The sequence below is a fragment of the Sinocyclocheilus rhinocerous genome, unplaced genomic scaffold (genome assembly GCF_001515625.1).
Source record: "Sinocyclocheilus rhinocerous isolate Xijiao unplaced genomic scaffold, SAMN03320098_v1.1 scaffold567, whole genome shotgun sequence".
NCBI lineage: Eukaryota > Metazoa > Chordata > Actinopteri > Cypriniformes > Cyprinidae > Sinocyclocheilus > Sinocyclocheilus rhinocerous.
The window spans coordinates 881982-908382 of record NW_015649134.1 but is presented as its reverse complement, the minus strand read 5'-3'; the positions used below and the strand labels follow the sequence as shown (position 1 = coordinate 908382).

At 39.1% G+C, this 26401-nt stretch overlaps 3 protein-coding genes across 4 annotated transcripts in view; 1 reads left to right on the top strand and 2 right to left on the bottom strand.

The window, feature by feature from the left end:
- Window positions 1-2749, top strand: part of tefm (transcription elongation factor, mitochondrial) — a 3781-nt gene extending 1032 nt beyond the window's left edge. Inside the window, exons 2-4 of one of the 2 annotated variants that reach the window (XM_016515026.1) lie at window positions 598-1067; window positions 1156-1305; window positions 1986-2749. In XM_016515026.1, the coding sequence (XP_016370512.1) occupies window positions 598-1067; window positions 1156-1305; window positions 1986-2411 (1046 nt within the window). In that variant the 3' untranslated portion in view covers window positions 2412-2749. The remainder of the gene's footprint in view (window positions 1-597; window positions 1068-1155; window positions 1306-1985) is intronic. The other variant, XM_016515027.1, reaches the window with a different exon arrangement.
- A 735-nt stretch (window positions 2750-3484) lies between these two features.
- On the bottom strand, window positions 3485-13547 carry LOC107710268 (ATPase family AAA domain-containing protein 5). The gene is given in 16 exon segments (XM_074560072.1): window positions 3485-3527; window positions 4687-4839; window positions 4948-4982; window positions 4985-5727; window positions 6855-7038; window positions 7204-7254; window positions 7872-8023; window positions 8246-8358; window positions 8606-8733; window positions 8849-9000; window positions 9124-9203; window positions 9815-10105; window positions 12203-12369; window positions 12838-13028; window positions 13198-13315; window positions 13536-13547. Coding segments are annotated over 16 exon segments (2613 nt in total).
- Window positions 13548-15605: 2058 nt separating this feature from the next.
- Window positions 15606-26401, bottom strand: part of suz12b (SUZ12 polycomb repressive complex 2 subunit b) — a 20294-nt gene continuing 9498 nt past the window's right edge. The window contains exons 10-16 of the mRNA XM_016515022.1: window positions 24755-24929; window positions 22614-22702; window positions 19878-20021; window positions 19371-19528; window positions 18495-18693; window positions 18261-18340; window positions 15606-16921 (exon numbers count right to left, since the gene is read on the bottom strand). Of these exons, the coding sequence (XP_016370508.1) occupies window positions 16621-16921; window positions 18261-18340; window positions 18495-18693; window positions 19371-19528; window positions 19878-20021; window positions 22614-22702; window positions 24755-24929 (1146 nt within the window). The 3' untranslated portion in view covers window positions 15606-16620. The remainder of the gene's footprint in view (window positions 16922-18260; window positions 18341-18494; window positions 18694-19370; window positions 19529-19877; window positions 20022-22613; window positions 22703-24754; window positions 24930-26401) is intronic.

Below are 26401 nucleotides of genomic sequence, written 5' to 3'. Positions count from 1 at the left end.
TTTTTTCTTTAATTGCTTGAATTATAAGGTTATTTTACCTGTATTCTAATAGACTTCATCACACAGTGAATGCTTTTGGACTCTCAAGATGTGTTTTGGTTTGGTTTTTGCAAGGTCGATGACTGGATAATGTCAGCTCTCCTATCATCTCTCAATCCCTCACAGTTACACATACAGCACAATAACATTATGTCAGGGGAATGTTTTTAAATTCTAATGAAGGAAAAAGCATACCTTTTCTGTTGTCTTCTTTTTAAAGAAATTCAAAAGTTGCGCTTGAACCATTTTGCGTGAAAAATGACGAAAAACTTGCTTCCGCTTGTACATGTAATAGAACCGAGTTCTGATTGGCCAATCACCGTTATTTGTGAATTATCTTAAGTAGATAATTTTAACATTTAATTTGCATGATAACTTTTACATAATACACATTATTAATCCAAAGGGGATGGTAAGGGGGGAATGGTGGTTTTACTGAGGAAGCTTTTTGTCATTTTTTTCAACCAGGGGGATGCCATCCCCCCGCATCCCCCCTCAATTCGAGCCCTGTATATATATATAAAATTATTTTCTGACTAAATCATTGATTGGTTACAGGACATTACAGTCTGTTCTGTCGCCCTCCGAGCTCCTTGCCTGAATATGAGCTCAGATTCTTGCACTGCACCTGTTGCAGAAGGAGCAAAATCATGATCTCTGGGCTTGACATCCTGAATGCATCTGTTTCCTCTGAATTATGCCAAGAAAAGGACAAACCCCTGGACTCATGTTATACCGCAGAGCAGCGTGCTGTCATCCTCCAGTGCCTCAATACATCCACAGAGTCAGAACTGGAACAGGTCAAACTGCTACGAGGACGGAAAGCTGTTAACATTGTCAAATACAGAACCGCACATGGACCATTCAACAGTCTGGAGAGTGTTATGAATGTGCCCTTACTGAAACACAAGAGTGCTGTCATAGTCTTTGCCTCCATCCTTAAACCAACTGACAAGAAGGAGAGGAAAAAGGGAAAAGTCCATCTGGCTAAATTCATAAGGCCTGAGATTGACCGAGCTCTATTGGAGGTGAGGCAAATCTGTCTAAACCACTACATCTAATAGCTTTTGTGAATGAGGAGTTCTGTGCTATGTTTTTTTTATGAATGTCTTGCAGGATGCAAGCTCTATCATGTCCATTGTTTGTGGTACTAATAAAATTGCATGGACACACATGGATCGTGCAAGAACTGTCTTAGACTGGCAGCAAGCAGAGTGCAAGAGTTTTATGAAAGGAATGTACATGGCATCCGATTATTTGGAAGATGTGAGTTACTAAATTGTGAATACATATTACAGTTTTTGTATATTCTTTTAAGAAAGCAAACCAGCAACCCTTGTGGTTTGAAGAACTTAAAGCAATGTAACAGAATTAGCGACAGATCCTTTCCTTTAGTACTGTGACGTACTGAAAGAGTGAAAAAGATTATGGTAAAGAAAAAAATGTAGAGCAGTTCTATGCATTGTTTGTTGATTGGATGGAGGCAGATCTGAATGTAAGCTTGCAGTCGATAATAAGAAAGGGGCAATTAAAACCATAAAATGATTGAGGGAAGTCTGATCGAATATCCAGTTTTGACATTTTGATTAGGTTAAAAAATATTTAAAAATGAAACCTGCATAGATGAATCGTTCACTAGATTTGTGAATTTCCATTTCATGTTGACTTAAAGCATCTTTCCTCCAAAAAATTAATATTCTTTAAAATAAATATTTACTCCCCCCCTCATGCTGTTCCAGATATGTATGCATTTCTTTATTCTGCAGAACATAATAGAAGATATTTTGAAGAATGTTTTAGCTGTTTAAGCTCTCCTGTCAAGTGTTGCTGGTTTACCTTCTGTATAGAGATTACTTTAATGCACCTAATTTGATAGTATATTTGCACAGGAAAAAACAATTTGAATGAATTATAATTTTTTTTTTTTTTTTTTTTGTCAACCCCAGATCTCAACTGTTATTTCAAGCTTCCCTCCAGCCGACTTTTTTTTGGTGGAGAAACCAAGTATCTCTCCCCAGAATACTTCTCTTTATCCGGTCTTGGTCCATCTCCGGACAGTAGAGGCAATGCTATTTGCTTTACTCACTCCAGCAAGGGAACCAGGAAGCCCCCCAAAAGTCCTTAACATGATGCGCACAGCTGTCGGCCGCCATTTCAACCTAATAGTGGGAGATTGTCGGACAAGTGGAGCTGAGAGAGTTCGGAAGATGATGACGGAGTCGGTGATGAAGCAAGACCCACGTGTTCTTTTTCCTCATGACTTGGTGTTAAAGCACAGAAACTCTTTTCAGATGAGCAGTAGGAACAGAGGGGAAGAGCTATGTGACGCTCTCCTGCAAGCTGTTGCGTTTTTTGAACTCCTGCGGGAGTGAATCGCTACTGAATGACTATTTCTCATTTGTTTGACGTTGGAGCTCCTCCCTTCCACTGAGTAAAACTTTATGCAATGCTTCCTCTGAAACAAAGACTACATATTAAAGTTAATTTAAGTTGCTTGAACCTGACACGGGATTTTATTATTACTATTTTTTTTATTTCTTTAAGTGTTAAACTAGAACCTATTTAGTGTTGACGAGAAACTTTATACATTTAAAGGTTAAATATTATTAAATAAAATCTACAGTAACGCACATGATTATAGCAATGTTAAAGGGGGATGTTTCCCCCCAAAGTGAAAATTCTGTCATCATTTACTCACCCTCAAATTGTTCTAAACCTGTATGAGTTTCTTTCTTTTTTTTCTGTTGAACACAAAAGAAGATATCTTGAAGAATGTGGGTAAGCAAACAGTTGCTGGTAGCCATTGACTTAGTCTGGAAGTCAGTGGCTGCCGGCAACTGTTTAGCTACCAGTATTCTTCAAAATATTTTTGTTCAGCAGAAGAAAGAAATTCATGGAACAACTTAAGGGTGAGTAAATGATGACACAACTTTCTTTTTTAGGTGAACTATCCCTGCCACACTAAATTTTATATAATGTTTAACTGGTGGTCCTTGCTGCACCTCTTTATCGATTAATTACAGTGGTTCCCAGTCCTGGACCTGGATACCCCCAACTCTGTTCATTTTTATGTCTCCCTAATAAAACACATCTGATTCAACTCATCAGCTGATTAGTAGGGACTTCAAGGCCTGAAATGGTTTTGTCAGATGAGAAACATCCAAAATGTGTACTGTTAGGGGTATTCCAGGGACCAGGTTTGGGAACCACTGCACTAAGAGGTTCTTGGCATGAGATAAAGCCCAAGGTTTGTAAACATAAGGTTGCTGGTTGAGTCCCCACAGAGACTGATCTGCCACCATTGTGCAGTTGAGCAAAGCACTTAATCTTATAGGTTGCTGCTTGAATGTGAACTCTACTGTCCAGTGGGAAAGTTGCTTTGGAATTAAAGTATCTACTAAAAAGACATGTTGGTTTGTTGTAATTTTTCTTATGACAAACAATGTTATGCTTGTTCAATGAACCATAAACCGTTATTGCACATGCACCTGGAACAGTCCATAAGACACTACTAACACTTTACAGGCACTAGGTAATTAAAGTTAGTTAACAGTTATAGTTACAATACCTTCTTGAACATGCCATAGTCCTGTTGCAGGGAGGCATGGGGACTTGTGGCTCTGTAGTGCTTAAAGCAGCTGGCAGCTATAACAGATACTGACTGCTACTTTTGATATTGACCCTCCCTCCCTTTCTTCAGGGACTCATTATTCCATTTCTGCTCATCAAATTTATGTGAAACTAAAGTTTATGTCTCGGTTGTTAAACTTTTTTTGTTAATATTTACTTGTTAAGGAACTAGTTGGAAATAAAAGCTGTTGCATGTAAGAGGAGGTTTCTTTCTTGCTTTCTTTTTTTTGCTTAGTATATATACAGGGGTTGAAGTGAACAAAATAATCTGAACACTCATTATTATAGGGGTAAATATTATGCTGTGATTATCTTTTCGTTGTCTATAATCTCTAAGTTGTATATAATTGTAGTATACGTTTTGTAAGTATCATTACAAAATTATCACTTGGGTGAACTATCCATAAAAAAACATCTCACACGGCTCCGGGGGGTGAACAAAGGCCTTCTGTAGCGAATCGATGCGTTTTTGTAAGAAAAATATCCATATTCAAAACGTAATAATCACTTTAATGTAGCTTGCGCTATGGAAAAATATGGAAAACCATACGAAAACCTGGCAACCCTGTTCATAGGCGCCACACCGCCACCTGCTGTCAGAGAGTGCGTCTCATTCAGACCTGCTGTTTTTGTTTCGTGCAGATGTTTTATGTAGCAAATAAATAAATAACACCTAAAGTCAGACCATTCTGTTTTTGTTTTAAATCCTGAAATTAATCTAAATCAAATCAAAAACAACTGCCCGTGCAGATTGTGATTAAAATGCAGTAGTTGCCTCTAATTTGTTCGTTAAAGCAAATAGCCAATAAATAAATTTGCTTTAAAATCAGTATCAGTAATCACTAATTAAAATACTAAGTAAAAGGCCTCAAATTTGAAGTACAATCTGGGATGTCTTTTTCTATCAATTCTTCAATAGGTAGATCTTGTCTTTCATAAAGGCCGAGGTCAGGGATCTTGGGCCTAAAAAGGTTGGTGACCACTGCATTAGAAATTTCCTTTTAAAATACAAAATACCTTAAGAAGTGCTGTTCTTTAACTCTCTCAGATCTACAGATTGAGCGCAGAGTGGGCAAGTAGTCCATGGAAAGAACATGTTTACTACTATGACAGTTGAACTTTTTGCTGGAGATCAGATTGGATACAATCTCATTGCACTTCTGGACACCACTGTAAAAAAAGTCAGAATCAGATACCACAAAAAAATTATTGTACTTAATACGCACAGATGAAGTTAAAGCTTCACGTAAACTCTTAATATTAATTTAATATGTACACCTAGGTTCACAGAATTGACATTGACACATTCTGAGGGGTTTTTTTGGTCAGATGGCAGAGACAGGACACAAATCATTTTTTCCCATCTCTCTGAAGACAACCCCTTCCTCAGTCTTGCAGCTTCTGTCCAGATCCTAGAGAGTTCAGTCTGACACTGATGGAAACCCAAACCTTCCACAATGGCCAATATCTGTGATGAATTCTTAAAACATTGTCCAATCTGCTCCTCTCTTGGTAAGTCCAATAAGCCGTCCTTCAGTGTGGCGCCCATCCAACCAAGAGGTTCCGACTTACAAAGTCCAGTTCCTCTGAGAGATGGTCTTTGTAAATAAGCATCCAGAAAATACATGTTTTCAAAAAACTTTGCAGTGCACACCATGTGCTGAAAGACCAGCATGAGTGGTTCATCTTTTCCATGGACATCTGTTTCAGAAGCCAAATGTTTTGTTTGCTTTGAAGGGACTGAGGACTTACAAGATTCATCCAAAGAGAAAAGTTTTAAATGTGGGTAAGAAAAAGTTTTTGGCTCACAAGATGACAAATGTTTTTTTTTTCTTCTGCATGTAGAGAGCCAGTCTGGTCTAACCTTGTGTACATTTGTGGAGGTCTGTAACATCAAGCCTTTGACTGACTTTTCTCCTTTCGTCTTGGGATTTATTGGCTGTTGCTGATAAGAGGATTGAGGTGAGAAATGTGGAGAAAAGAGACTTTCGATGTTAATTTTCTCTGCCAGGATCTCCAGATACCTGCTGTTTTCCAGCTCAGTCCAGGATCCACATTATGTAATTTAAGACAGAATACAAACATCAGCTTCTATTTATGAATCAGTGCAAGTGGCTTAGTAGCTCTGCGAGACTATCAGCATAAAGTGTGGTCCACTTTAATACTTATTCATGTTAAGATCCACCCACTTAAAGGGGTAGTTCACCCAAAAATGAAAAATTTCTCAATTTACTCACCCTCATTTCCCATATATATGACTTACTTTCTGCAACCGCAGATTTTTAGAAAAATAATCTCTAAGTACAAATAATACAAGTAAAAGTAAATTGGTTTCGAAATGTTGACGCTTCAAAAAATGTCTTCTGAAGCAAAGCAGTAGGTGTAAGGAAAATAGTACTAATATTTTATGTTTTTTTTTTTTGTTTGTTTGTTTTTTTACTGTAAACCATTGCTTCCATCCAATTGGTCTATATGCATTCATTAGAGGGTCAAGTTGTCTTGATGTAAACGTAAGTGCGTTGTGAAGCTCATGCAAGATGTGAGACAGAAACATTACATGGACTCACAGAGATGGATTAGATTGATAAAAATCTTCGTTTGCGAAAGAAAGTTACACATCTGGGATAGAAGACAAGTGAAGTGACCAACTACAGTTCAGTTTGTAGGTAAATATTTTAAACTGATAATGATCACAATCATAATTAGGGTTGCAAAGGGGTGGAAAATTTCCGGAAACTTTCCAAAAATCCCTGGAATATAAAAAAAAAAATCCTGGACAGTTTCCAAAATTTCTGGAATATTTCCGAAATTTACTGGAAATTTTCCACCTTTTTGCAACCCTAGCCATAATACACCAAGACTTTTACACTTCAGTGTAAAATAGTACATATATTACAGTACATAACTAGCAAAGAAAAAAAAAGAAAATAAACAAAAAAATAATAATTTCTTTAAGGATACTTGGAATGGGCACGAGATGTTGTAATCAAATATTCTATATTGGTCATAAGATTTAAGAGAGCAGCAACACATAACCACACTTCATTGATCTATCACACGATCATGCAAAATGAAAAACTTTTGGAAACTGACAACTACTTGCATCTCTATAATTGCATGTGCAGAAAACTTAGTCGTAGAAAGTAGTAAAGGCTTTAGTAAATAAATGTCAGTCTGGCTCACTTTGAGTATGTTCTTGAGAATTTGTAGTTCTGTGCTCCCTCCACCACTACAGACCCAGAGCTGAAGCTGGAGAATACTCTGTCTGATATCCCCCTTATTCTGACACAGCAAAAAGGTCACTTGCTCTGGATCAGTCCTCATGTTCTCCACCACACACAAACACTGCAGATAGCTCCTGATGGTTTGCTAAGTTTAAAATCATACATAATATTATTACTTCAAATAATTATGCAATTATCTGAAATAGCAAGAATGCCATTAAATAACAGCTAATTCAAACAACTGCACAACAACTGTGGTATAAAAAAGTAGTTTCCAATATCTGCTTTCCAAAACATTGGTTTTTCTCACCAGTGAAGGAGTTTGGAAATGGATTTCATCAAAATCCTCCTTAAAGGGATACTCCACCCCAAAATGAAAATGTTGTCATTAATGTTATTTGGATGAAAACCGGGAGGCTTGTGACTGTCCGATTGACTGCCAAGTAAATTACACTGTCAAGGTCCAGAAAAGTATGAAAGACATCGTCAGAATAGTCCATCTGCCATCAGTGGTTCAACCGCAACGTTACGAAGCGACGAGAATACTTTTTGTACGCAAAGAAAAAAAAAGAACGACTTTATTCAACAATTCGTCTCCTCTGTGTCTCTCCGCATCACCGTAGCGCCATTTTGGAGAATATCCGCTGAACGCAAGCAGCGTACGCTATTCTGTGTCAGCAGCGCTGCACGGATGTGCTGTTTTGTGCAAATCAAAGCGTAAATACACGTAGAAAACGTATCCTTCTGTCACGGTTTGACATCAACCTGGGAGACACATTTAACATTGGCAGCACAATAAAAACTTGTGTAAACAAGTAAAAAGGGGTTTAAATCAGCAAAACCAGTTATTTATAAAATTAACAATTTACTAATAAACAATTAATTAATTCTGATACTGTCATAATCATTTAACCCAGCAGAGATACAAATCATGAAGTGCTATGTAATCGGTTTCAGCATCCCCATAATCACTCTTACCTCCTTAAATAGTATAAGTGACATTGGGACTGTCCGGCTCTGTCCAACTGAATTAGGACCTTTAGAAGGACACGTCGACTCTTGATCACCTTGTCTATTGTCCTTAAAACCAGACACTGATCTCTGAAGCCTATCTGGTTTCAGTTCGACAGCTGTTGTAATTAGATTTGTGATGAGCAATCAAAATAATAATCACAATTGTTCATATTTATAAAACTATCCAGTACATGCTCAAGAATTATTTTTTTCAGACATTATACAAATGTTTACCTATTTTACCCAGACAAAGCAGATACATCTATTAAATTCTTTAGTGAACTAGGCCCTTTGTTACTTCAAGTACATTTTTATAAAACTAGGTCTGGTACACTTACCATGTATATAATATTCAGGACCATCAGAGGTTTTACCTACAGACTTTTTGCTACTCAACTTGAAGAAGTGAGTGAGTTTTACTGGCTGTGGTTTAGTGCTTAGACGGGAAAAGCTATGATAACTTTTACATGATGAAGTAACCTTTCTATGGCCTTCCTTACCTGTGAAAAAAAGGGAGATACAGTCAATGTTTTCAAATTTATTTGGTTTCAATACACAAAATTATTTACATTTTTATCAATTTTTACTGATATATCATGTGTGCGAGAATCCATGAGACTCCATTCAATTTTCATCTGTGTAGGCATTTGTCAACTAATAAACCAAGAATTCAAACTGTATAAACTAAAGAAGTTCACTCCCAAGGTGGATCAGATATGAGGGTTTTAATTCTCTGAATGTTCAACTGATGAGATTGAGTTGCTTCTGTCAGCTGGGAAAGAATGAGACGACCACAGCGCAGGACTGAGCTATTCACCTCGAACACCTGTGTGACCATGAAACAGAGGAAGATGCAATTAAGGCTGGTTTAAGAGCCAGAATTTTGCTTATTGTAATAAATGTAATAGCATTGATATAAAGAGAACATATTGCACTGAGACCTTAAATCCCAGCTCTTGTGCACAGGCATACACAGCAGCCGTTTTGTCCACTCCTGATGGACCAATCATGAGCACTGTGTTACACAGCTCCTGCTCATGGTCTACAGATACAGTATCACCTTCAAAATCACCATAATCCCACAACTCTACAGGTAAAAAAAATGTATTCACACATTTGTCAGTTTCAGAAAATAAAGGAATTAATACAGATTGAAGTGTTGTATTTTGTTATTGCAATAACTGCACGTGTTCTATGTTGGCAATTTCATTACCATTTTCCTTCTTCATCCTCCTTTCTTCTTGTCGTCTTCTCCTCTCCTCAGTGTCTGCTCTTATTTTCCATTCTTTTAACCAGCTTCCATCTGAGGAATAAACAAAAGGTATGTCAATATTGTCTAGTATATTAATAAATGGACATTATTATTGCATGTAAAATACCTAGCAGACTATTTTTATTTTAAGTGACAATAAATTTAGAAAGTTTCTCTAGAACAGAGGTTTTCAACCTTTTTGACTCCAAGGCCCCTATTGTCTACAATAATATATTTTTTTTAAATTATGAAATGAACAGTGTTCATATAAAATAACTAGTCACCTTTATTTATATAACGCTTTATACAATACAGATTGTGTCAAAGCAGAAATGTAAGCAAAATTTAAGAATTCTGAATGTTCTTCATGGATTACATTCTTTTCAACCAATGAATTTGATTAAATGATTCTTTAAGGCATTTACTTTATAATGATTAAGGATAAGGACTTAAAATATAATTTTTTTGTAACGATTTCTATAATTTTTTTTTTTCTGATTTTCACTGAGGGCCACTAGTGGGCCAAAGCCCTTGGTTGAGAACCGCTGTTTTAGAATATGTTAGAATGCCTAAAATAAACAGATTTTGGGTTAACTATCCCCTTAATTACCAGGCTAAAACAACCAGCTGGCATTAATGCAGTGACACATTTCACCTGTGTAATTGCTCTACTGATGCAGAGTTGCCAGTGACTTCATTAGAGTGTTGGGGCTGATATTTATCAGTCCAGAGAACATCCTCTCTTCGTAGACGACCAGGCCATGGGTCCTGATAAATAGATTAATTCTGCAATGGTTCAGTGACTACAGCACAGAATGTAGTTTGTTGTTGTCTGCGTTTTCTTCGGCTCAGTCTGTTTCTGTACTTTGCATGAAAGTGGGTCAAGCCATCTGAAAATTGTTCAAAATCCAACTTATCGGCAGAAACACAGCCTTTGTTCATGCTTCTGAAAATGAATGACAGACTAGAAGTCCAACATGGAAAAAAAAATACCTTCACAAAACATATTACAAAAAAGGCATGTCCCACATCCTGACAGGTTTACAGTAAATCAGTAATATGTTCTGATGATTAGTCTTAGTTTTACTACTATATTTTAAACCAGCATTACAGCATTAAACAGATTTGTGTTTTTTTTTCCCACCATGAGAAACCAGCAGCAGCATGATGGATGGGTGGGTAAGCTATGTAGTTCTTTAACCCCACTACTAGAACGGTATAGTGAGTACAAAAGTCTACACACCCTGTTAAAACACCCCACAGCTTTTTGAGATGTACAAAAAATACAAAATAAATCTTGTCATCTTTTTGATCATCTTTTTATATATTTAATGTAATATTCAAAGCAGCAAAATTCATGTAACAAACATATAGAAAATTGTAAGGTTAAAAAAAATTCTAACATTACCTATATGCACACCCTTCTGTTTGGAATTAACCAATCACATTCAAACTCTTAATTCTCTGGTTATTATTTAAAAGGGACATCGGATGAAATTTTCACTTTTTTTAGAATTTTTTTTTTTTTTTTGGCAATTAGTTATGTTTCTGGTGTGTCTGCCAGCTCAGTAAAACTGAAAAGAAAAGACCCAGCCAGTTTGTAATAGGCTAAAACTCATCCAGTGACCAGTTTCTACGTAAATAGCTAGCTATTAGAGTAAGACCACCTCCGAACCATATACTTATATACTGGGATATATTCATGTGTCATGTGTCGACAAGCCCCACGAAGAGAGGGCTAAGGTGAGCAGTAGATCATTATCATTTAAAGAGTCATGCACTGAAACGGGTCGATGTGAACAGAGCTGTTTTTGACAAGGTAAAAAGGGTGTTGTTTTACACAACCATTAAGGAATTTTAACCAAAGTATGTTACAGACATCTAATGAAGACCCTAAAACCGGGGTTCTCAACTCTGGCCCTCGAGACCCATTTTCCTGCAGAGTTTGGCTCCAACCCTGATCAAACACACCTGAACAAGCTCATCAAGGTCTTCAGGATTACTAGTGAGTTGCAGTCAGGTGTGTTTGATCAGGGTTGGAGCCAAACTCTGCAGGAAAATGGGTCTCGAGGGCCAAAGTTGAGAACCCCTGCCCCAAAGAATCATACCAATTTGTAGAAAATGGGCATCCGATGTCCCCTTTAAGTAATGCTGATTAACCCTAAATAACAATCAGCTGTTTCAATAGGATTTTTATTGCATCTTCTTTATCACATTATACTGCTAAAGCCATGACCTGCAAAGAGCTTACGAAAGATGTGCAGGATCTCATTTTGAGGTATCAATCAGGAGAAGGATACAAGAGTATTTCCAAAACATTAGATGTGCCATTGAATACCATGAAGACCATCATCAAAGAACAGGGCACCTGTTTATGTAATAAAAACTATATTAAAACTTATCAAGGAGGCTGCCAAGAGGTTTAGAGTAACATTAAAGGTAAAGGAGCAGCAGGAATATCTGGCAGGCACTGATCACTTGCTGCATGTGACAACAACATCCTGTATTCTTCATATGACTTGGCTATGTAAACTATTGCTCACAAAACAAATCCATGTGACAAAATGTTTTATGGTCTGAACCTAATTGAACTTTTAGGCCATAATTTTGAAAGGTATGTTAGGCACAAAAACAAGACTACTTAAATACCACCATATCTACAATGAAGCAGGATGATGCAGGCTTCTTCTCTTCAGCTGGGACTGGGGCAGTAGTCAAGATAGAAGGAATCATGGATAGTGTCAAATACCAGACATTTTGAGAAGGCTCCATATAAAATCGAATGATTAAGGTGAATTTAACTTTCAGCAGAATAATAACAATGAAACATAAATCTATATGTCTGCAATATGAGATCCTCCTGCAATATAATCAATCAGGAGCTCTTTTTTTATTTTTTTTACATTTCAAAAAGCTACAAATTGAGCAGAGGCGTGTGGATTTTTTTAAACCCACCACAAGTACAACATAAAGAGCTACATCTGTTGCCTCGTCTTTTAAATATTAAGAGGTAAGTTGAGAACAGCTGTTTGTTCTTAAAAACATGTTTATTTTCCTACCCAAAGCAGAAATATCCTCCTCAGGTGAAGTTCTCTTCCTCAGGAGAAGAGTGAAGAACCTGTGGACGAGAAACTGCAAATTGAGTATCTGAATCTCTTCCAGCAACTCACTGTTGATTTCATTGCCAAATTCATTTCCCCAGCCAGATTTCTAAGGAATAATAAGAATAGACAAAAGACTGAGCAAACTAATTATTCGACTGAATTCAACAAAATAATCAGCAATAATCAATATAAATTAAATATCATCATAAGGGAAAACAATATATATATATATATATATATATATATATATATGATTTGATTTCCATTTCATTACGTGTTTATTTTTAGCATTTTCATTTAGACTACTTTAATACATTAAAAATTAAATGTATTAATTACATATTAAGTCATCCTGCAGCTCCCTTGGAAGTTTGAGGCCCTAGTGGACCCTGGACCCCTGGTTGAGAACTGCTGACCTAACACAAATGCCATCTATCTGACTAACATGGGTAACTGACATTTACTAAAAGTCATTTACTTAAAAGCTATTGCAAAATTAGCCCAAGATGTGATGAGAGTCAGGGCTCGGCTAGTACCATGTTTTGTGCTCTCTGGGATTTTGTCCAGTGTTAACCTCTGACTGATCCATCAGAAGGTCCCTGTCACTGGTGTTTTTTCGTAAACAGCTGGACAACACCTCTTTATCAGCTCTAAAATTATCAATGTCTGGTTTTAAGTTTTTGTCACTTGAGCCACGTTCTCTCCCTGCAGGAATGGGGACGAACTGCAAACTCATATTGCTGCTCGCCTCGTACTCTTTAATGTCTCTTTGTAGATACCTCGTTTTGCATTTGAGAAACGTTTTGTCCCTTTTGAGAATGGTGTCCTTCCTTTCTTAAGCTTTCTGTGGGAAGATGTGGTGATGTAGGAAGAGGAGATGAATTGTCTTTTTCGTCAGTAGGTATTGCAGCATCTGTAAATAGTTTTCTTTTACAGTTATTCAGAATATCATCACAAAATGAACTGGACTTTATGGTCTTGGTCACGTGGGAGGGATTGTTTCCGCAGCCAGTTAAATTCTCCGATCTTTTTGTGTTTTCGCTTGTTTCAGCCTGTTTTGGGTGCACCTGGCTGGGTTTTGGGTCTGCTGTCCGGCTCTAGGTTCTCCGCAAAGGCCCTTCTGTCTGAGACACTTCCGGAAGTGTTCTTGATTCTAGTATGCTGAGGTAGAACGAATGGTGTCTCCATTTTGCCATAGATATAATCCATTCCTAAACTAAACACTGCAGCAAATAACAGTCAGCAGTGATATCTTGAAATATCATTGTTCACGGTTGCCTTCATGCCTCTTGACTAAAAGTCATAGCCCTACATTAACGAAGAATATAGTATGCATTTTGTGCCTTACTACACTTTTTAATTCACGGGATTGCAGGATTTTTAAGCACAAATTTAAGACCTTTTTAAAGACCTGCACAAATAAAATTAATACCATATGAGCGGGGTAGGGCAATGTCTATAGTCCCATATTAAACTGTAAAATGACTGTAAAAAGCATAATTTACAGTTCATATACAAGTTTTCACAAAACCAAAAAGTTTTATAAAATTATAAACTTTACATTTCAGCCTTTAAACCATTTTTAAGAGTCGAAAGTATTAATCATCATATTAATTTAAACAATTATTATCAATAAATTATTATATAAATTAAATAACAAATTAGGGGTTTGCAATATTGACAAAAAAATCTTGATATTTTCTGGGATTTTATCGATAACGATAATTAGACGATATTTTGCTGAGTGTGTTACTGTGCTGATATCTTAAAGACTACTGTGGACAGCTGACTCCTGATTTTTTTATTTTTTTATTTTTTTATTCTGTGTGGTCAGTTCACAGCAGTGATTGAAATTAATCTTTTCCAATAAGATTTATGGGCATTTTTACCTTTAAGCCATTTTTCTCTAAAAGTCATATTCATTACCGTGATATATCGCATTACCGAATACCGGCACAAGTCTAATATATATATATTCATTCTGTGTAGTCAGTTCACAGCAGTGACAGAAATTAATATTTTCCAATAAGTTGTATGGCCATTTTTACCTTTAAAAGTGTGCAACAACTTTTGAGTCAAATTCTTGCATTTGGGCTGTTACCAAGCAAATTAAATCAGTATCAACACAATTTATCTTTGCAATGCAGAGGAAAGACAGAGGCTGCATTAGAAGTAACATTTAGATGTATTTACACATCTAACATCTACACATGCAGCTCAGAGGGACATGGAATACTTTAACCTGCCGTTACAAATGCATGAATAATGTTTTGATATTTTAAACATAGAACATTGAAAACTGATGTTTGAAATTATTTTTAAAAAATGAAAAGATACTTTAAATGTTAAAATAAAACCGCCAGTAAGTGGCAGCAAGTCACTGTTAATAAGTGAGTCATTGCGATTGAACCGAATCATTTAAACGCTTGATTCATTCAGGAAGGAAACACCGTCATGTTGCTCAGAGACGCAAAACAGTGCTGCTTTTTGTTCGCAAAATAGAAAAAAAGCAGGAAATACGGTGTCTAAAACGTAAGTCTCCGTTGTGATTGGCCGAATACCTCAAGCGTGTGACGGAAATGTTATGCCCCTTTTAAATCGCATCATATGACCCATTTAAAATCTGGAAAAGTCAGATTTTCGTGATATGTCACCTTTAAGACTTTTTAAGGCCTTAAATTTTATACAACTAAATTTAAGACTTTTTAAGACCCAGCGGAAACCCTGTATTGATAAAGAGATTTGTAGAAGTCTGACGGTCTAACATTAAATCTCCCGCCTAGAAGAAGGGCGCTTGCTCGTGGGTTGCATCATCCAATAAGATTCCTTCTCACAAATGACGTTCACTCCGTCTATTGGATATGATTGTTGCGGGGGCGTGGCTTCTCGCCCGTAGAAATCCACTGCAAGTTCAATACACAGATGAAGAAAAATAACCTAGCATGTACTATTAAAGCTGCAGTCCATAACTTTTTTTGTTTAAAAATGATCCGAAATCTGCCACACATACTCTTCAGAACATTAGATTCATCCGCGCTGGAGCCGTGCCGGCGCACAACCCAGGCAAGCTAGATAATTCCGCACACTGCTGCAATTCCAGGTTTTCAAACAGAGATGGCGACAAAGAGGCAAAACTTACGGACTGCAGCTTTTAAATAAATTGTTGCTCTAGCATTGTAAACACTTTCCTGAAAATGTTTTGAAATTACGTCGTTTAGAATGACTTATGAAACACTGTATCTTTGAAAATAGATGTACCAACAGCAGTTTGAGCACAATTCATTAAAATGCAAACCAAGAATTTACACATCTTTAATTTGTAAATAGTTTTGTGTACACCAAACTTGTGCATTTTGCAGATGAAACAAATCAAAGGAAAAAGGATGCTGTTTCTGATATACTTTGGCATATACAACATCTGAACCTTGTAATAGCAACAAACTATTTTATAACCACATATCCAGTATTAACATCAGTTTGAGGTCACCTACACTGGATTTAAAACTGTTCTGGATCCTCACTTTAAAGGGCATAATGAGGTTGGTTTACAAAGATTTTTGAAACGAGGTCTTCTAGTGGCTCAAACATATGCAGTTCTCCTTTCATGAGTGTGCATTTATATTGCTAATTAACAAGAGAACTGGTATTAAAAAATATACAGAGAAGATGCCATTCTAAGATGGAAGGATCTTCACACTCCATGTGAAACAAGGAGCTGATAAGAGACTTCAACATATATACTGATTGGTCCAATCTAAAACAGATAAAAAGAGTATCTGTATGTAATAATAAAAAAGGAAATGTAAAGTTGTTTAGCTTTCAAATCCAACTTGAGAAACCTGAATATCACAAATTAGTGTCCGTGCCACCAATTCTGATTCTACAGCCACTGAATAAGTAGTAACGCAAGTGCTACCATGTGCTAATCACTGACTGCACAGTGGTTAAACAAAATCATAAAATGTATACAGAAAATGTCAACTAACAGTACTCCCAATTCTACAGTAACTCACTTCTTCGCATAATGTGTTTTCAGAAGAAAAACTAAAGATTATACTAGACATGACTGCTGAATTGGTTTGAAAGCATGACACTTCACTGGAAAACGTGTTGAAAAATTGCATCAATTCAACAGTACTTGCAGTCTGTAATACCAGCAGCTAACTCACAATCAAGTCTCAAATGGGCTCATTATTAATAAATGAACATATGGGCAGATCAGAAATAGAACAAATGCTCTAAGCCACAGATATTGTTGAATGAGATTGATGATTCCATGGGATAAGTATGGAGAATTTGAGTTCAAACTAGAGCTCGTTCATTATGTTCATAATTTGTCTTGTAAAACCGACTGTTGTCAGTCTGACACTCCACTTTTGGTGCGTTTGCCATGTAATGAAACACCCGAGGACACAGCATGTCCGTTGCAAGTTGCATCTGATGACTCCTGCCCCTCCTCTGGTTCAGGAAGTGACTCCTCCATCTCCTTCATATGGGCCATAGCCCGGTCAATGGTTGCTGTGGTGACTATGTTGAAGTCATGCAGATTGACCAGGTGAAGCAGAAAGTTCCGAAACAGATTTCTGCGAATGATGTATGGCCCGTAGTTCTCCACAAACAGCATGCTCGCCTGACTCATCTGATTATCAGCAATGAATCTGGAGAAAGGACAGTTAGCAAGATAAGGACAGCACCAATATTCCACCAATGTTGGATGTTTTTGTAAGTCTACAGCCGTGGCCAAAAGTTTTGAGAATGACACAAATATAAATTTTCACAAAGTCTGCTGCTTCAGTGTTTTTAGATCTTTTTGTCAGATGTTACTATGGTATACTGAAGTATAATTACAAGCTTTTCATAAGTGTCAAAGGCTTTTATTGACAATTACATTAAGATTATGCAAAGACTCAATATTTTCAGTGTTGACTTCTTTTTCAAGACCTCTGGCAACTCGCCCTGGCATGCTGTCAATCAACTTCTGGGACACATGGCAGTCCATTCTTGCATGATCAATTCTTGGAGTTTGTCGGAATTTGTGGGTTTTTGTTTGTCCACCCGCCTCTTGAGGATTGACCACAAGTTCTCAATGGGATTAAGGTCTAGGGAATTTCCGAGATGGTCCTCACTGCAGAACACAAGATCCAGGGGGCGAGGTTGGACCCAGATCCAACTCCTCCCACCTTACATATACCTAAACCTTGTTTTTTGAGAGAAGTGGCTTCTTTGCTGCCCTTCTTGACACAAGGCCATCCTCCAAAAGTCTTCGCCTCGCTGTGCATGCAGATGCACTCACACCTGCCTGCTGCCATTCCTGAGCAAGCTATGCACTGGTGGTGCCCCGATCCCGCAGCTGAATCAACATTAGGAGACAGTCCTGCCGCTTGCTGGACTTTCTTGGGTGCCCTGAAGCCTTCTTCACAGCAATTGAACCTCTCTCCTTGAAGTTCTTGATGATTCGATAAATGGTTGATATAGGTGCAATCTTACTTGCAGCAATATCCTTGCCTGTGAATCCTTTTGTGCAAAGCAATGATGACTGCACGTGTTTCCTTGCAGGTAACCATGGTTAACAGAGGAAGAACAATGATTTCAAGCACCAAGCCTCCTTTCCAGACTTGTTATTCGAACTCAATCAGCATGACAGAGTGATCTCCAGCCTTGTCCTTGTCAACACTTACCTGTGTTAACGAGAGAATCACTGATATGATGTCAGCTGGTCCTTTTGTGGCAGGGCTGAAATGCAGTGGAAATGTTTTTTTGGGGGGGGGATTAAGTTAATTTTCATGGCAAAGAGGGACTTTGCAATTAATTGCAATTCATCTGATCACTCTTCATAACATTCTGGAGTATATGCAAATTGCCATCATAAAAATCAGGCAGCAGACTTTGTGAAAATTAATGTGCCATTCTCAAAACTTTTGGCCACATCTGTATGATCAATGTTCTAATAATACAAGTAACATAAGCAAAAGACAGACAATATGAATGCATTTTTACCCATTCTTCATAACGTGAAGATTCCACAACTTCATTACTTCTTTTTCTCCTTCATTCACATCTGTGAATTCTTCAATTTGCTTCAGGAAAAACAAAACGTACTAATCATGACGCATGAACTGAATAGTTTCAGTCAGACTCATAATACATAAAAAAGCGTAAACTGTTCGATTCAAATGCAAATATCAATTACTATCTTGTTGAAAACGTTACTTGTTTGACCAGTCGACTAACCGTGGTGGTCTTTTCTCTGAGCCACTCTGGATCCCTCTCATCCTCACTGTCCACCTCCATCTCCTGTGGACGGAGGGGCATGCAGCTGTCGCTGTGGAAATACAGACGATTATGTCCGCTCACATAAGAGCGCTGCTGCTCTGGCTCACCGTCCTCTGACTCCAAAAACTCAGACAGACTTGGCTTGGTTCGCTTTGGCCTAAGTGAAAGTGAGAGATTATTAAACATTCATGGTTAACATTTCTGGCATCACCATATATAAAACAGGAGAATTCTGCATTTATCTGTATTATACTTTTAGAACTTACAGCACATATATGATTTTGTCAGCAAAAAGAACACTTAGTGACTGATGCAAAATCGTATCGATTATGCTTAATATGCCAACAATAAGTTAGGTCATGTAAATGCCTAAGCAGTTTTTTTTTTAATCAAGTAAAACTCATAATGGTTTAAGCAAAACCCATTTCGAAGACTTTGGCACATAACCCTAATTTTGTTCTACATAAAAATCGTTACAGGCATTCTGGCAGCTTATTCAATATGCACATCCTGTATTTATTTTGACATCAAAACCCTGGGGAAAACCCAATTTAACAGTTGAGCTCATTTTAAATAGGTGTCAGTGATGGAAACACACTTATTGCTTATAACAAAGGTTTAAATTCAAAATAAATAGAAATTGTGACCATACTTTTTACATGGATAAATCATTTATAATAAAAGCTGCAACATTCCATTATTAATTGAGAAATGTGCATTTTGATTTAATGGTGGGTTTACACATAAAACTAAACAAATATTAAAATGACCCTCTAGTCAACAATAATTGCATTTTTCCCAAAACACACTGACAGATTGAGACCCGTTTCATACCGACAAACAAGTATGTGAGTGACAGCTGTCCTCTTAACAGGGCCATTGCGGCTAAAGGCAAAGCCAGGCTGGCTGTGGATATCTTGCGGATTGCCAACATATGAGCCATCATAGCACTCATTTATGGACACGTCTATCCGAGCACCTTTAGGATGAGGCTGGAATACATAGAATTCAAGAACAATAGTTATAGGAGAAAAAACTCGTTTGTAATTTTTCTTAATTGTTTACAGCTTTTTGCACTTATTACAGTTTTTCTCATTCATGCATGTTGCTTCACTCTAATGTATCAATAACTTATAATACTGCATACAGATATATGGATATTTTTACATACCAAGATAAAAATCTCCATGTATAAACACTTTATATCGTTACCACAATATATACCATACCACCCAGCCCCATGTATAACTATATAAAGAATTTTTAACCTAATACATTGATTCTATTCATCTGTTGAAATTAAACAGGCAGAGATTTATGAATGTGTCCTACTGTGCTCACCACATAGTTAAAGATGAATCTACTGTGGGAGAGTTTGAGGTGTTTCAGCAGGCTATAGAGTTTACGGCAGTTGAGAGTGCACCAGGGACAGTGCAGGTCGTCTCTGGCCTCTGTCTGCTGACGAGTGTTATTGTTGTACAGAAACTGTGGACAAACAGAAATACCAGCATGTTGCATAAAGTTCTTGAGATTTGTTTTTACATTGCAGATGGGTTTCCAGTAAACCTAATGAGTAAATTGTGTTCCCTTTCGAAGACGGTTCACTTCGACATTGTGTCAGGAATCTGACGCGACGGGGACTCCCTTCCTTTCTTAACCTACCTGAAATCTTATTGCACAACGCCAGTGAAGTTGCACTTCATACTGGCCAATGCCAGCCAAGACGGCGAAAAAGGGGCGGGGCCTCTCCGCTATATAATTGGCGGCATGAACTCAGAATCTTCCTCTTTCAAGCATCCTACTTCAAGACAGCTGTGGAGAAGACGCAAGAAGACGGATTTCCCTCTTGGCGTTCCAGCATGTCAAGCTATTGCACGCTGTGTTTGGGACCCATCGAGGCTCCGGACACCCATGAGTACTGCATCCTGTGCCTGGGTCTCGCCCATGCGGAGGCAGTACTCGCCGGGTCCGACTGCCCGCACTGCGAGGAGTTCTCAGTGCGGGTACTTAGGACCCGGAGGAATATAGCACTTGGTAATTTCTCCCGGCAGCGTCCCACTGCTGCCAGCGATCCGCTGGTGGGACCGCTGCATGATAGCAATCGCGCACGGCTCCCCCCCGCTTTGTTGAAGAGAGCCTTCGACCCACCTCTGGTGCTTCGGAGGTTATGTCATTCGGCGCTGCGGGGACGATGACTTTGATGAAGCGATGTCTCTAACAGCTTCCGAGAAGGACTGGGCCCACACTCCAGAGGAGTGCTCTGAAGTAGAGGGGCCAACCACATTTCAAGACGAGCTCGTCCGGATTCTCACCAGGGCTGTGAGGGATCTCGGTCTGGAGTGGGAGTCCCCCGATGAACCGGTTAAGAGTAAGCTGGATTCATGGTTCCTTTTCTCGGGCCGCCGAGCCGCCGAGCCGCCGCTCCGAGGAAGCGAACCCCATTTCTTCCCGATCTGCACGACGAAGTCGCTAAGGCGGCGCCCCAGTCGGCTCGCACCCACGCCAGAAGATCGGAGATTTTCACTAAAGTCGACAGAGAGGAAGCCCGGGGTTATATGCGTATTCCGCCCGTCGAGGAGTCTGTCGCCGCCCACCTCTGCCCCTCTCTGAAAGCGGAGGCGATGCTGCCATCAAAACCCTGCCGTCTGACCGCCCACATCGCGGACAAAGCATACGCTGCCTCGGGAGAGGCGATTTCGGCACTTCATACGATGGCAGTGCTGCAGGTTTTTCAGGCACTATTTTTTCAGCCGCTATTTCCTGAGAGCGAGCGGAATGCGTATTTTGAATTATTTGGACGACTGGTTGGTTTTGGCCCATTCAAAAGATGTGCTCAACAGCCACAAACACGCCCTGTTACTTCATTTAGAGAGCTTGGTCTCTGCGTGAACTCACAGAAGAGCGCATTATGCCCCAGCCAATCGATTACATATCTGGGGGTGCTGCTGGACTCGATGAGAGTGGTGGTTACTCGCAGGTGCCTGAGCGCGCTGAAACCATGGCGAGACCCCGACCTGTACCGACGCGGCGTCCAGATGGGGCTGGTCACGCGGCAGAAAGTGGTCACGACGGACACGTCGAAGACGGGCTGGGGAGTGCATTGCGACGGCATACCGGCCTCGGGCTCCTGGGCGGAGTCAGAGAGGACGTGGCACATAAATTGCCTGGAGCTGAGAGCAGCCTTTTTAGCCCTCCGGAGCTTTCTCACGCAGGTACGGGGGGGGGGCAGCATGTGCTGATTCGCACGGACAATACGTCGGTCGTATCGTACATAAACCGCCAAGGCGGGGTACGCTCGAAAGCCCTCTGCGAACAGACGGCACGCCTGTTGCTATGGGCCGATCGCCATCTGCTCTCCATCCGCGCAGCGCATGTTCCGGGTTACCTGAACAGCGGCGCGGATATGCTATTGAGGAACGGCATTCCTCACGGAGAATGGAGGCTGAACCTCGGGTCAGTGAGACTTGGGAGCGGTTCGGGAAGGCAGAAGTGGATCTGTTTGTGACAGAGGAGAACATGCATTGCCCGCTGTTCTTCTCTCTGTCGCGCTCTCCCCTGGGCGGGGACGCACTCACAATGCCGTGGCCGAAAGCCCGGTTGTATGCGTTCCCCCCGCTGAAGATTTTGCCACAAGTGCTGCACAAAATCAAAGAGGAGAGGGCGCCGGTGATTCTAGTGGTTTCCCGACCTGCTGGAGATACTGACGGTTTCCCCGTGGCAGATTCCACTGAGACGGGACCTCCTCTCTCAAGCGGATGGCTCGATATGGCACTCCAACCCCGAATAGTGGAAACTTCATGTGTGGATGGTGTGCGGGAACCGGTAAACCTGGGCTCGTTATCTAGCCGCGTGATGGACACGATTACGGATGTAATTGTGCAATAAGATTTCAGGTAGGTTAAGAAATGAAGGGAGTCCCCGTCGCGTCAGATTCCTGATGCAATGTCTCGTTCCCGTCTCTCAGGGAACCAAGGTTACGAAAGTAACCGGAGACATTTTCTACGATGTAGTATACGAGTGACTTTAAACAGTGCAATATACATAAATGTACTGTAATAAAGATTTCATAATTCCTACCTGATAAAAGATGCGTAGTTTTTGTCTGGGTTCACAGGGGGACTGCTCACTCCTGGTCTGTATGCTGGTGCTCACTAAATCCTTCGCCACTGAGAGAATAAAATGATAAACAGCTCTATTCACCATTACAGGTCCATCACAAAAAGAGCCTTGATCAGACATTATGGAATCAGAAACTTCACAAAAACTAAACAGACCAAGCAGGCCCGGATTCAAAGCTCAAGTTGACAGTTAAACATACGTCACTTTTAGAATTCGTATCAAGGGCATGTGCTGCTTCAGTTAGGTTATTAATGAGAAATAATGAGGTTATAAGAGAGAAACAATGCGGCAAGACGTGCATCCGAATTAGAGAGAGACCGTGAAGCTAGACTGATTAATGTGCATGCGTTTTTATTTTTTTATTAAACCATTGCATGCAATTACAACAAATGAGTATACATTTCCAGCATCTTCCGCAACATTAACATTTATACAAAAAGGCTAGTTAATAAGTTAAACAACTGATATTTTTCCCTCAAAAAAACTAATCAGCATTTCATAACATAAAATATATTAATATATTTTTTGTTCCTACATTTTTTTAAATCTCAAAGTCAGGTTTATTATATTTTACAAAAAAAATGTCATAAGCATATCATAAAATATATTTATGTATTTTTGTTTTTCATTAAACAATTACAATTTGCTCAAAATCTATTACATTTCTGATTTACAGCAAGTGATGGTTCTCGGAACCACTGTTCACATTTATTTGTACGTTGCCGTATATCGTACATCCCGCTAAATAGTTATTCGGAGATAAAGTCTTTGTTGTTTTTCTGGTATGGTTTCCATTTGATCTGATGCTAGTACTGCACTCCAGCGTTTTCTGTTGTTTAGTGATGGTCTCCAGTAGGATTTCAGTGAGCTTTCTGACCTAAAAAAATGTTTTAAATTAGAACGCGTATTTTGTATCATTTCATTTCCACTGTATGGGTTAAACAAATCAGAAACATACCTGTGTCCGCTGACGGCTATGATTTCTCTCGCTTGGAGCCCTGCATCAGACAATTTTTGGATTGCAGTGGCCCTGATGCTGTGGTTCGTGTAGGACGATCGCGTCCCAGCTTCTTTACACATTCTCGGGAGCATTTGTGACAGCTGATTAATGCCCAAAGAAACAGTGCTATACCATATCTTGTCGTTAGCTTCAAATCTCCTTTTAGGGTGCAGATAGCGTGCTTTTGCGTCAGGTGGGAGTTTGCTGAGATATTTCTCTAGCGAAGAAACTGGGCACATGGGGTTACCGTGCTCTTCAAACATAGCGCCCCTCTGATTTTCCCTGTCGACCTCCAGTGGGTTTTTGTCGTTTTTCGTTTCCTCATTAAATGTCAACGTGAAATATTTCGTACCATTTTCGTCTCTCTTTAGTTCAAACGAGTCTGGCATAAGTTGTCGATTGCCCTCCTTCCCTCTTCGTGCAAAGTGTAACTGAATGTCATACCACACCTTGTTTAATAAACCTTTCGGGTTGCCAGGGTCAAGTGCAGCAGATCGCTTCAGTATTTGCTGGTCTTCATGAAATCGGAGGGTAGTGTGATGTTCTGTCTGTAACGGATCGTCGGATCTGTTTGACAACTCCTTTAAAAACGTTGTTGGGAGATGTAAACTCAGGGTCTTGCATTAAATTCCATGCACGGCTAAGAGGAGGTTCATTAATGTGGCGATTCAGCGCCGATCGAAGACTCAAGTAACTGCTGATACCATACAGTTCTCCTTTACTGGTCCTAATGGAGCCATAGAAATCGCGCAAAACTGAGCTCATTTGTGATTTCTCGATGTGTTTGAGGTCGATATTGAGCTGTTTTTCGGATAACCATGATTTAAAACAGTTCACAGCCCACACTGTTTGCTGCACCGTGTTATTTTCATGTCGGGTTTTTTCTAAATTGTCCAAATCTGCAGGTGTAATGGCTGCACTTCTTGCTGTTTGGCCTGTTAGTGATTCCCCTGCATCTTCATCGTCTGTTGAGCTTTCGTAGTTAATATCAAATGAAATATTCATAAAAATGTGTCCTCAACCAATCAGATTTGAGAACCAGAACGAACTGTTGTATAATTGCTAACAAACTTAAACAGATGCTAGTTTGCTTCCTTACCAACAGGTGAATTTCGGAGAGTGCTGGGTCTGCTCTCTGCGGTGCTGGTGTCAGAACTGCGAGTAGAGAGAGGTTTCGCCACAGGGGCCGTTGAAGGGTCACTGGGGTCACCTGTCCAGCGAAGAGTGAACTGCAAAGTGGGTCCCTGAGAGAAGGTCTCAAAAGGGGGCAACCTCTTCAAAATACAAGAATCAACAGTTGCGATCTACATTGCCACTGAATGAAATCATACATCTACTACAATTTGGGAAATAAAGCTCTATTTTTAAAAGCTAGCTTTTTTTTTTTTTATAAAAAATGATGACTACATTTGACTGCTAAGCAACACCCCCACTGATTTTGTTTAGAACTTTAAATGCTCAACAGGAAAGTTCGCAGTAGGGCTGGGCGATATGTCAAAAATATCTTATCAATAATCGCCTTAAAAAAATATCGCGATATCCGATAGTATCGTCTACCCAAGCCCCATCTCCACCACGCCCCGCCCCCGCCGAGACAACATTGCCGACGTGCACCACAAACACACACCATGTTCAGTTTGGTCTTAATTATTGCCACATTAAAGTTTGGTTTTACTTTTCTTAGTTTGTGCTTAAATTAACAGAAAACATTAGCTTTGCTGTTATGTTGGTGTAGCTAATAATTTCCACTCTGTTCTTATCAAATTTGTGTTTGAGATGAATTTCGTTTTGTGAGGAGAACTGTTGAGGAAAAAGAACCCAATTTTAAGTTCATCATGGTGAAGTTGGACATTCTGGCGGTGATTGTAAGAATGATAAATGCATTGTCATATAGTAATGTCATGAATAAAATATGCCTATATTTTCCGATATTTCTCTTTCTTTTTGGCATTATCGCCTGTGAAGATATTTCATGATGGCAAGTTTAATTTCCTTGATTATAACAATTGTAGCATTGTTTTTAAACTTGTAGTCAAGCTATAACGTATTTGATATTTATCATGTATGACTAAAATCATGCAGGGATTAAAAAACGAATTCTGAGCAAAAATGTTAAGGTTTTTTTTTTTCCTTCTGGTAGCCTACTAGTTCGATGGCTCCTTTGGCCCATTTTTATGTCTTCATCCATTTGCAACAAAACTTTATAGTTTTGTTGCAAATGAATTAAGAATTTGTAGTGCTATATCTCAACATAATTAAACATAATTATACTGTATACACTGTTTTAAAAAAGCTGTAAAAAATAGGGTGCTATGTGCGCTGTATGAATAGGCTTTGTCCATTCGAATGTGTGAGAATGCGAGAAAGAGAGCTCAGTCCAGTGTTCGCATATATAAGAGGCGGCAATTTGTGCGTGCTCTTTGTGTGTGCGCGCAGCACAGAAAACAGCGCGTGAGTGCAGAAGCGAGTTCGATTTCGTGTTCTTGCAGTTGAATCTTTTGAAATCACAATAAATGCGCATACAGAAATCGAGAAGCAGAATCGAAATGTAATTTCATAACAAGTAATTCCTGATTCTTGACTTTACGCATCTGATCTGATTTCCGAAATTGGAATAGCTTTTCGATTCCAAACCCTCCTACTAAATTATTTCATTCTTGCATGCAAAAAGACCTGTATGGTGACTATGCGGCTATGTAAAATATTTTTTGCAACTTACTAGGTTTATCATTTGTCATTTTTTCCC